Raw genomic sequence first — 12,388 nt, forward strand, 5'->3', positions numbered from 1 at the left:
CTTAGCTAAAAATGTGAATCACGTAAAATTTGAACTTGAAATCTCAGGTATCAACCATCAAGTCCTTTGTCACTTGCATTAGGGCTGGTTCGGTTAATTCAACTTAATATTACAGTTGATTCCATCAGTAATACATAAGGGGAGCAGCTTACTTCCACATCATCTCTCCGATGAGGTAGTTGAATTGGTGGTTGAAATTATTAAATATAATTTATATTGCTTAAAATTTTTACAAATTAAATTTTTATAATTTTTTGATATTAGTTGCTTAGAGGCTAATATTAAGTTGAATTTGCGGTAATTTAATTATAAGTCTTGAATAAATTTACGAAATATAGAACCTAGATATTTGCGGTGTGTAACACTCTAACACTACACAGTTTGACCCCAATTGTTTACTTCTATATAAGTTTTGTCCCTTAATAACTCTCTCTCCCTCCGTATATATTCAACTCCCCTTCCGAGCGCCAAAGACGCTGCTTTTCTCCTCATTTGCATACAAGAAGCCAAATAAACAACTCTCTCTCTCTCTCTCTCTCTCTCTCAGAGTTCGTTATCGTCTTCGAACTCGGTGGAAATTCGAGAGAGGAGGTACCTTTTTTTTCTTTTTTCCTCTCTTCTCGATCACATTTTTGCAGTTTAATCGTAGATTAACCCTCCGGGTTTGTGATAATTCTTGTTTTGGGTTCTATCCTCTCTTTTCTCCGGCTAAATTTGGCGCAAATTTAGATCTCTCTCGCAATCGGATTCACCTGAACACAAAACCCTGTCTCAATTAGGAACCTCGGAGATTGATGTGTGATTCTTAACTTCGCTCATCTTTCCCTTTATCTTGCATGTAATTTGTATAATGATCATAGAAATGTTCCATTATTCTTGTTCGGAATCCACACGTGATATATGTTAATGGGTCACTACATTCATGAGCCATGTGAATATAGTGGAGATTGTGGAGTAGTTTCATTATTTTACTGGATCTTTAAGTTGTTTTGATTGGTGTCACAACTTGGGTTTGTGTTGCTTCTTAGATAAAAATCAGTTCTTGGTAAAGAAATATACATGTTTAAAAAATATTTGATCTTCCTCTTTTCTTGTTCCACGCTGTACCTAAGGCATCATTGAGGAAAACCCTGCTAGATATTGATATTATATGCAACTTATGGTTTTCTTTTTGTTGTTATCTCAGCATGGTTAGTTCACCATTCTAATAATACAATTGCTGCAACGAAGTTTTGGACGAGAACGTTTGGTCGGAGATATTGCTATTAGATGAGTTTTTGATTTGTGATTTAATTATCCGAGGTTTCTGTCAGTTGCAACATTTATCTGGTTGAGCCTCTTCTTTCATTTCTAATGCCCACACTCACTAAACTCCTGATGCTATTTGGGATGATACAAAAGGTGCACAGTTTAGTAATGATGCTTCAAATTCCCTTCATTCTGTGACTCGGTGTGTCGAGATACAGTTTAAACTTGGTTCGAAAATAATCTTTTGGTTGTTTAACTTGTATGCATAAGCTTTACATTTTTATAGTGCCGCAAGAGTTTGAAGAGTAACAAAGCATGACTACTATTATGTTTGCAGAAATGGCCGATCAAAATCGCGATGATAGTTTGTCGGACAATTCACAGGCCTGTTCATCTGCTTCAACGAGTCAACCCGTAAATGAAAATGAGATCGCCACAACTCGATCGAGCAGGTTTCGCGGAGGAACTGGCAGTAGTTTGCAGCTAAATGAGAATTTTATCGGACAGAGGGTAATGAATCAGCAACATCAAGGTAGAACAGCGCAATCGCAGTCACATTCTCGGGATTTCGAGTATATTGCTCAGCAGAGATTAATGGAGTTCCTGAATGCAAATAGAGCGTCTGAACCACATTTCCGACAAGCTAGTTCTAATTGTCTTTTTGCGAGCGGTAACAGTGGATCTCAACATAATAATCAAATTGGGATAGCTTACGATGCTTGGGCCAATTCGAGCAACTTAAATCCTGGACCTTCCAACGCGTTCGCTCATGGGAATTCAAGTAATAGACATGCTAGTGGTGGTTCGAGCCTATCCCACGGTCATGGCACAGTTATGCAGCAAGTGTTTAATCGAGACTGTATAATCCAAACCTCTATTCAGAGTCCAGATCCTGTTCTACCTTCGCTGGTGGGAGTTAATACGATCCGAATGAACACGCATATTACTCTTATTCACAGGGTGATTTTTCTTGAAGCTGTGCCAGAAATTTTTATGAATGCACCTCCAATTACTGCAATCTCACCTGATATGCTGCGTCAAATTCATTTTTGCAGGATATGCAGACACCTTCTGTTCTAGCCGATATGCAGACACCTTCTGTTCATGGGCCAAATTTACCTATAGATGTGATAGATCCTTTTGCTGTCCTGACTGATATGCAAGGACATTCTGCCCATGGGCAACATGTCCCTGAAGTTATATTGAGTGATCTTCGTACCGGTCCAGCCAATCCGCAGATGTATTTTGTGCCCGGCCAGAATATTTCTAGAGCTTCGCCAGTAGTTGTTAGTCCAGACCTGGTCAGCCTGCAAAGACCTCTTCATGGCCAGAGTTCTTCTGTGGTTGTGCCAAGAGATAGAAGAATCCCAACCAATATGCAAAGACCTCCTGTTTCCGGGCAGAATCTTTCTAGAGTTGTGCTGAAAGAAACTGATAAAACACTGATTGATGAGCAGGGATGCAATCATCAAGGGGAGAGTTCTTCTAACACCGTGCCACAAGATACTAAAAAACGTTCAATATATGTACCGAAACCTTCTGCTCACGGGCAGGGTCTGTTTAATCCTTTACCAGCAGATACTAATGCATTCGCAAGGGAATCTGTAGTAAAATCATCGATCGCCACACAAGGACAAACTTCTTCGTCGGGTCAGTCTATTCCCTTACCAGCAGATACTAATGCATTTGCAAGGGGATCTGTAGCAAAATCATCGATTGCTGCGCAAGGGGTAACTTTGTTGCCGGGTCAGTTTATTCCCTTACCAGCAGATACTAATGCATTCGCAAAGGGATCTGTTGCAAAATCATCAAGTGCCATACAAGCGCAAACTTCTTCGCAGGAAGATACTAATGCATTCGCAAGGGGATCTATGGCAAAATCATCGATTGCCACACAAGAGCAAACTGCTTTTATTCCCTTTGCAGGACGTACTAATGCATTTGCAAGGCAATCTGTAGCAAAATCATCGATCGCCACACAAGGGCTAACTTTTTCGCCCCACTCACCAGGAGGTACATTCGCAAGGGAATCTGTAGCAAAAACATCGCGCGCCACAGAAAGGGAAACTTCTTTGCAGCCTCAGTCGAAGAGAATTAAGAGTAATAGTAAGTCTTGCTAACTTTGAGATAAATATGGTATGCTAACCATGGATTGTAGCCTTTACAGAAAAAATTCTGGTCGGACACAACATCTGATACATTCGAAAGCGTAAAAAGTTGTATAAATGTAGTACATGTATAACAGTTTTAGGCTATTGAAGATGATACAACTGTAAATTAATGACAATGGGTAGAAGAAATTAAGTTTCTGTTTGTATCGACTAAATTATTTTACTTTGCCTGAAAAGTAGCTGCAGGAATGAGCAAGATAATATTAGTAAAGAAAGGGATATTTTTTGACTGTTAAACGCTTCTACATACTTGATGTAGTTCCATTTCCATGTATCGTGATTGCATTTGTTTCGATATACCACTGCTTATGATAGTATGTATCTTCTGGCGATGGGGGTTATGTTATTGAGTACTTTGTTAGGTCTAACTATTGGCCATTACATTGATCAAGCAGGCTTGCTGAGTACCTGAATCACAATGCATTTGAAAACATATTTCAACATGATGCATTTTCAAAAGTTCTTGTTCCAGTGCCTCCCCATTATGTTTTGCCAAATTTTAACAGCTTCCCTCAAAAAAAATTAATTTAAATATTCTGTCTAAGTCAAAGAATATTCCTAGAAAAAAGTTAACAGCACAGCTACATCCTGAGTAGTTTAAAAAAAAAGAAACAATCCAAAAGGTTAGGTGCAGAAATCAAAACTATCAAAGTTCGGTGCCCAGTTTGAATGCAGTACTGATAATGTTTGTATTTACTTTTCTACCTTCCATTCCTTAGGTGAAGATGGCTGGAATCCTGCAGTTGAACAAAGCACAAAAGTTGAAAGCAGCATGCGCAATCAATCTGGCGCTACTGCCAAGAATAAGTCATCGCCGTCCATCGTCCCCACTCAGCAAGAGCCAATTCATCACATCAGGTCTCAAGAAGGTAATGTCAATTGCTTTTCCAAGTGCTACGTTTCTGCACCTTTGACATCCTGCTAATACGAGCCAACAACAGCCAGACGAGTAGAAGCCTTGATACCTTTTCCATCAGATACTTTAGAACAGCTTCTCGCTGTAGCAAATGCAGAACCTTCAAATTGGGTCTTATTGGGTCTTGTGCTTTTGGTGCCCGAAAAGCTCATTTCGCACGCCACCATAGCAAAAACTACAGAACATTTGTTAGCCAAACACGGTTTCTAGAAGCTCTTGCTTTCTACAGTAGAAAAACTATGACAAGAAAAAAAGGCCAGATCAAATTCTCATGGGCATTTAGCAAATACTATCTAGCCCAATGCTAAGAACTTAGACAATGCATACGATACAAATAACTGAACTATTCAATTGCTAATGCATGTTTTTCCAGGTGCAGAGTTTGCACTGATTGGAGAAAAATGCCAGCTCTGCAACATTGATGTGGCTTTCAATCCGACCGGATCCACATCGAGCTCTAGTCATAATTATACTATCCTTCCTATTTCTGCAATTTTACCGTGCGGCCATTGTTATCATTACGATTGCTTGAAAGGCATCTACGGATCTCTGGGGAAAGGTGAAGTTCCCCGTGCTTTCGCTGTTCAGAAGATGTAGCATCGAGCAAAGACTGAACTCTCCCTGAAGTTCCCCTGCGCTTTCGCTGTTCAGAAGGTGGATTTGATCACCGTATTAAATATTCTTTTATACACAATTTCATTCTTTCATGAGGCAAATGTACAGAAAAGTTCTGCTGAGACAGAAAAATGAAACGGCAGAAACAAGTCACAGAAAAGTAAAACAGCAGTTACAAGACTTCTAAGTTGAAAAATGAGTCAGAATTGTCGAAAGTAAACTGTCTGAGATCTTGTATAGTGAAAATGCTCAACAAGCCAAGCATGAATTTTGCCTTCATTTTCGAGTATGAATTTTGCTAGAACACGATGCTTTTCATTCACTTCAAGGTGGAAAATTTGTGTCCTTGTGTGCGCTTTGAATGGTGTTTTTACAATAATCGTTGGGCGTATGTGAAATCACAGCAATTCCGCCCTCTGGGTTTGTTCCACCAACAAGATGATTCATTACTGATTTATTACTTATCAGATTATGCAAGAATTAATTAGGGGCTATCAAGGATTTAAGTGCCTATTGTCATGGACTGTATAGTGTCAATAATATATCAGCACGATACAGTTCTTGTATAGATTGCACATTTCGAAACTCTCTTTTTTATAAATTAGTAAGTAATTTTTTTCAATAAAATTCAAAAAATATGATAAAGAAACATAGTAAGCAATTAAAATATTTTATTGTTGAAAAAAAATAAATATTTTATATCATTATGTGTTGGCACATATATATTTTCTTTAACAGGTACATATTGGCATAGTTCGGCACACACTGTGCTGTATCGCGTCGGTAAATTTTCGGCACAATCCATACCGCGACACTTAAATCCTTGGGGGCTATATATGTGATGTGGTTATAAATGTGTTTTCATACTCGCCCCTTAACCAACCAATCACCGGACCACATGCCTCTTGGGTAAACAAAAGAGAGATCTCAAACAAGAAGTTTATACATCTAAAGAGACTACGTTGAACAAAAAAAGAGTTACTTGGTGATAATATATATCAGGGGGACACTTTCTTTTGTGATTACCATTCAAAAATGTTTTGATATTTAGCTATTGTGAGATCATAACAATTCTAACTCTCCAAAGTCCAAAATATATTCCACCAACCTAGTGATATGTCAGTGTTTCGCAAAAACTAAAGAGAGAGACCATAAATGTCTTACCTAAGAGAACATTTTGCCCACAAACAGTTATTAGGGGACTTTAAATATATTGTCTAGTTACAACAGAAGTTTGTTTATATATACAAAAAGTAAAGCTGACTCTGATTGATTGTATGTACAAGATAACCTCACCACCAAAGTCAATTGTTCATATATTTACAGTTGAGAACTCTCCCTTCATTTCGCAGTTAGGATCAGGAAGGTTTTGAATGAATGGAATCAGGTAGCATTGCCACTGTTACTATAAAATATTCACAGCCAACAGGAAGATTATATGGGTTTGATGAGACACCCCCCATCACAGAAGACCTCCGGCCACCGCCCTCGGAACTTGATGCATCACTCTGATTGCCACGATCAGCTTGCATGGATATCAAAGTCCTTGCAACTCGCTCGATGTGCACGATTTGCCCGATTATGTATAGCGGTTGTGTCAGGTGCTGCTCAGTGAACAGGGCGACGGATTCCTCGGAGAGGTAGTAGTTTGAGCAGTTTCGATTGATTGCCTCATAGTGGCCAGCAGAGTTTCGAACGAAGGCCGCAAGCTCGTGGACTTCAAAGCGGGCGAATGATATCTTCTCCTTGCTCGCCTGTTCAAAGAGCACTCAGTGGGTATGAAAGTGGAAAATTAGGGTTTAAAGAACATACGAAGGGCATGACTTCAAAGCAGTCAACTCAACAGATATTCGTATTAGGGTATAAAAGTAGTACTTAATAGCTACACATCCACCGGTTATTGGTTCAGCTGTGTATGCACGAAAATCAAGACGATTCTGAAGTCAAGTCACAGTAAGTAAAATCTCTAATCTAGAAACTAAAATTGGAAAGTCCAATAACCTGCTTCTCTAACTGATGTTTTGAGTATAAACTTTTCATCAACTCTTTCTTCTCCTCCAGTTCTCTCACAAGGCGTCCATGTCCAGCATCCATCCTAGAACAACGGTCCAAAAGCTCTGCGCTCTGCTGGGAAAGGATACCTACTTTTTCCGCGAGGATCTTGATACACTGTTGGAACTCGATTGTTGCATCACCTTCATTATTCTTTGCCGAACTGGAAATGAATAAGAGTAATATGAGGGGGACAGAGTATAATGATGCACATCATAATGAATAATAGAGATAAGAGTTGCAAGGTATAAATTTACCTTAAGAAATCTGAATAAAATTTAGTTCAAGACATAGATCAGCACATTCAGCACATCTGTGATTTAAAATTTTGAAATTTTTGCAAACATGGTCCAATTCCAATGGAACATGCATGCTCATCTATATTTCTCCTTCAAATGCAAACCTATATATTCATCACATAATAGAAATATATGCAACTCAATAATTGTCTTATTCTACAGAAAAATAGCTTGGTTAATAAAATCCCAAGTGAGATTCTCCACCCTATCACCTTTTGAACTCTCTCTTCTCCTAATCCTGCACTGGTTTATTAACTAACCTCAACTACATAATGCACCTGGACACTGTTGCATTCAAATCTTTGTATTAGGACTACAGAACTGGTTGACCAACATATCAACTAAATAGCAATTAATAGGATGATTTTTCCCCCAAGGGAACAGCAATTTTCACGTATTATAGCATTTGAAGCATTTAACTAGTTAAAAATGTTAGCGGCAGTAACATTAGGCTTCCCTTTATAATAAGCAATATTACCCAAAAGCAGACTGTTAAAATATAGTCAAGAAAACTCTGCGTGTAAGAACAAAGTATTAAGCATAAGAAATAGTTTGTTGAGGCATGAGTGTTCTCAAATACCTGGCTAAAGAAAGAGCAAAAGAACGCAGCGCGTCCGCAATACCAGGCACACCAGAAGTTGTGACACAGCTACGAAGCCTTTCAAATAGACTGCGCAGTTTTAAGGAAGATGAGCGCAAAGCATCATATTCTGTTGCCCTTCTGTCAGCTGCACATTTGTTTGTCCTAGCTTCTTCTCTTGCTTCGTGTAGACAATTCTCCAGGTGTGCACAATTCATCTGCTTTGAGATGAGATTTTAAATATTTAGAGCAAGAAATAGTAGCAACAAACTTTCAAGTAAATATCCTCGTAAAATTATCAATTTGCGTATATAACCTGTAAATATATACTCCCAAAGAAGTACAAATAGTTGCATAAATGCCCTTGTCAATTGGGAGTCATCTAATTCATTTGGTTCTTTATTTTAAAAGTTCTCTAAAGGAGGGGCATTTCAATCAAAAGGCACACCTATGTTGTAAAAATTACACGTTTCTAAAGGACACATACAAAAATCTATTTGTACACGAACAATATCTACTATCAACTATTAACCATATAATCAAAACAGTCAATCCAAAAGACCACCTTTCCAGAATAGTCAATGGCTCAATGCATATGGAGACCATGGACCAAATCTTCTAGCACACAAGTAGCGGAAGATTTACAATAGGGGCCATATTAGGCATGAATTGACTTTGCTAGAAAATAAAGCCTATTTACCAAATCTTTCATCCTTTTACCTGTGATTCATCAAGAAGATTTCGGTTGGTCTCCAATTCTCGCCTAAGAGAATTAATCTCCTCCATAACAGCTTTAAGCTTACTCTCAGTTACTTCCAAAAGGTTTGACTTTTCTTCTAGGGAACCTTGCAGGTTCAATATGAGAGACTCCCTTTCTCTTAAATCCGATTCCGATTGATCACTAGTTCCACAAGGTAAAATGTTCGAAGGATCCTTTGGGCAAACATTAGAAGAGCTATCTTTTACTGTCATTTGTTGAGGATTGGGTGGTTCCAACATCGAAGAATCCATAGAATTGCGTGTTGAATCCAGTGAATGAGTAGCTGAAAGATCTGCCATGTTTTCATCACCACCTTCTCCATGCTTGCTTGTTTGACGAGAAATCTTATCAAATATTTGATCCATTGTTGCAGATGTAGAAGAAAGCTCATCCAAAGGCATAGCGGACCCATAAGTCAATTGAGCATCCCCATCTCCAAATATGTTTAAGTTACAATCACTATTATTAGCCTTCAAAGCTGACATGAACGAATCAGCTGCATCTTTACTGGCTGAACCCTTTTGCCCTTGCAAACTCTGCTCAAGCTCCTGAATACGCTTCTCGTACGACAAACACTGCTCCTGTTTCTTATTTAACATTGACTGAAGGTGATTGGCGAACTCATCTTTCAATTGAAGAGCTTCTGCAGTCTTTTCCTTCATTGTTTTCAATGCATCATTGATTTGGCCTTCATCTAAAGAATCGCATCCCATATCCGCACCAAAACTACAAATTACTGCTATTGCTGAAGCAAGTTCAGCTTTTAATCTCGCATTTTCGACTTCCATTTTGCTTGTTCCTGCAATATCCACACTTTCACAAACACCGAAAGTTTCTAAAAGTTCGCTCTTTTCGCCGGTATGAGAAGAACTTTCCTCTGATTGCATCATATTACTCGATTTGGAAAGCAAGCCAATGAGAGACTGCGGGGCAAAGCGGTCGACATCGACTAAATCGATTTGCAATAAATTTCCATCAAAGGGCGCAATATTAACATTGCACTGGCTTGGAGAATCAAACAATCCCATCGATGCAAATATATCATGTGGAATGTACTTACCCCATGCCTTTAAGAAGTCCTCTCGTTGTCTCATCTCCGCATCTCTAGCTATTGCGAGCCTTTCAGCCAATTGTCCAGCTAAACCCATGTACAATTTTGATGAAGACCTTCTTCTCACTACTTCAGCCAGGGAAGCCCTGTATGCATAGCGAATTCCACACAGAAATTTTAGGTTCTCAAATTCCTTTTCTTGATGTCCCATTACCTCTTGGAATGCATGAAGCTCGTTCATCGTGTCTTTGATACTAAACTGAACTGATTTCACCTTTTGCATACTGGTATGAACTAAGATATTCATATCATTTTTCTTTCCTTTGCACTTCTCGAGTAATTTTGTCACTGCATGATCACAATTTTGCACTTTGGGGAGATGGCCTCTTTCATGAACATCATAAATACGGCCGACGGCTGAGACTGCATCATGAGGGCGAAGGGAGGCGGAAAGCTGAGGGTTCAAAGAATCGTCCACGAGCTTTTTTGCAGTGTTGACATCCTTACTGCATGAAGAGGAATAGAATCCCAGAAACAGTATGAGCTCGAAGAAAGTTAAAATGCATCCAGAAATTTCAATAGGCTCTATAGAGTAACATTAACAGCAAGAACAGGGTGTAGATAATGGCGTACTAATAAAACTAAGAAATTGATCAAACAAGTATCTGTTGTACATATTTTACTACATATCGTAACAACTGGAAAAATCAATATAGAACTCACAAGCGCATGATAAAAGTCTCAATTTTCACATAGAAAGATCAAATCATGTATTGGATGGGTGCATTTTTTTTCATTGACAACATAGCAAGCATGATAAATATGATGCTACATTTGACATTTAATCTTCATTTTTACGCCACTGATGTCATTGTGGTACACTAGTCATAAACTAAAAATGAGTAATACAATAAGAGAAAACAATGCAACTTTTGAGGTAAGAATAAGGTAGCTACCAACCTTAGAGATTGCATTATAGTTTTCTGGTCATTAAGAATAAGCTGATGCTCCTTTACTAACAGTTCCAAATCTTTCGAATCAGCCGAACTCATCAAACCAAACAAGTTCTCCACCCTTCTCTTCAGTTCCCCAAAGTTTGACTTCAACTTTGAGACCTTAACTTCAAACTGCTGGTGCGAGATCAAACACACATCCGCCCACTTCCGCACGTCGCCCTCCTTCACCAAATCCATCAAACACTTCCGCCCATCAGATTGCAAAGAAGGGTGAAGCTTAATCAATCGCAGCTTCTCCACATCCCTCTCAAAATTAGCCAAGATCTCAGAGTGCCTATGGTACTGCTGCGAGAAACACCGGACGAAATCTATGTACCTCTGCTGCATCTTCCGGAAAGTGTGATCAAGGTTGCTTCTTGCAGTGTCGAGCGCCCTTTCCTGCACCTGCTGCTCCCTTAACAACCTCTTGCAGATCTCGAATTTAACCTGGGCAGAGTTGTACACAGAATTGGCCAGCTGGAAATGGTAGCGGAACTGCCGCTCGTAGGAAACCAGAGCCTTGAGTGCCGGATCCTTCCCATTATCGAAAGCATGGGAATCATCCGGCAGAGGCGGAGAGGGCAGCGCGGGGTTGGGGACATCTATGGCTTCAGGGGGCGGTCGGGGGGAGTCAGAATGGAGTTTGGACTTATTGAAGAGGAAGACCTCCCGATCATCGCGGGGTAGCTTATAGTAGGCTAGGGTTTGCTGAGAGTCCAAGGAGACGTTGCGGCAGAGAAGGAGCTGATCGCCGGCCGGGACGCCGCAGAGGCATTCAATCGAACGCTGGATGGCCTCGACGACGGTGGCGCCATCGCACTCGAACTCAAAGCTGTGCCCGTTCTCAACGATGTGGATCAGAAGCGTCCGGCCGAGGGCGGGATCGGCTGCAGCGGCGGAGGCGGTGGAGGTGGTGAGGGTTGAGCCAGAGCTCATTATTCTCCGCCCCCTTTCTCTTCCCCCTCCGCTGAAATGGAAGGCTAAAGACGCAAAGCTAGGGATAAAAATCCAACCTTTATCAATCCCCCGCAACAAACTACCGCGAAGAAACAGTTTCCTCAAACGCAACGCAAAGTAGAACCCCCACAAGCCGCAAACCCTAGCACGGAACCGATCGAAGAACCCAAATTTCACCCGAAGAAGCCGAAAAACCGCACCTTTTCGACAGATTCCAACCCCAAACCCCGAAAACCTCAAATTAAACCCGATTCTCTCTCCAATTTCGCCCGATCAATCGATGATTCCGTAAAACAAAACAAAAAACAAAACAAAAAAAAAAAACACGACAAAAGCGAGGAGAAAGTGTTAGGAAAAAGTGTTAGGAGAGGGGGATTTCCCGGAAGAAATCGGTGAAGCGAAACCCTAATCACGTGCGATTAGTTTGGGCGCGGAGGAAGCTTCGATCGCACGAAACCTAACGAGAGAGAGAGAAGAGTTCACTTCGCGCGAGAGCTGAGTCGTCTTCTTTTCTCTTTCTCTCTCATCACAAGGGAAAGAAGAGAGAGAGAGAGAGGTGGGAGATGAAGAGAAAGAGAGAGAGAAGCTTAGAATGTGAAGTTAATATTAAAATATTTGAATAATATTGTTTTAATAATACGTTTTAACTTTTAATACGTGTGTTTAGTATTATAATATTCGTTTAATTATTAAGATGTTAATTATTTTTTACTGATTTAGAATATGCTGTGTGGGAGAATACAA

At 39.9% G+C, this 12,388-nt stretch overlaps 2 protein-coding genes across 2 annotated transcripts; one reads left to right on the forward strand and one right to left on the reverse strand.

The window, feature by feature from the left end:
• On the forward strand, window positions 549-5,219 carry LOC109720178. Its single transcript, XM_020247092.1, has 5 exons — window positions 549-591; window positions 1,586-2,208; window positions 2,304-3,354; window positions 4,139-4,288; window positions 4,709-5,219. Exons 2-5 carry the CDS (start codon window positions 1,588-1,590, stop codon window positions 4,930-4,932), a joined length of 2,046 nt encoding a protein of 681 aa, XP_020102681.1. The 5' UTR covers window positions 549-591; window positions 1,586-1,587; the 3' UTR covers window positions 4,933-5,219.
• LOC109720249 (autophagy-related protein 11) lies at window positions 6,111-12,218 on the reverse strand. Its single transcript, XM_020247230.1, has 5 exons — window positions 10,653-12,218; window positions 8,602-10,198; window positions 7,882-8,099; window positions 6,952-7,165; window positions 6,111-6,704 (listed from the first exon to the last, which is right to left on the reverse strand). Exons 1-5 carry the CDS (start codon window positions 11,621-11,623, stop codon window positions 6,309-6,311), a joined length of 3,396 nt encoding a protein of 1,131 aa, XP_020102819.1. The 5' UTR covers window positions 11,624-12,218; the 3' UTR covers window positions 6,111-6,308.

The sequence above is a fragment of the Ananas comosus genome, linkage group 14, assembly GCF_001540865.1.
Source record: "Ananas comosus cultivar F153 linkage group 14, ASM154086v1, whole genome shotgun sequence".
Taxonomy (NCBI): domain Eukaryota; kingdom Viridiplantae; phylum Streptophyta; class Magnoliopsida; order Poales; family Bromeliaceae; genus Ananas; species Ananas comosus.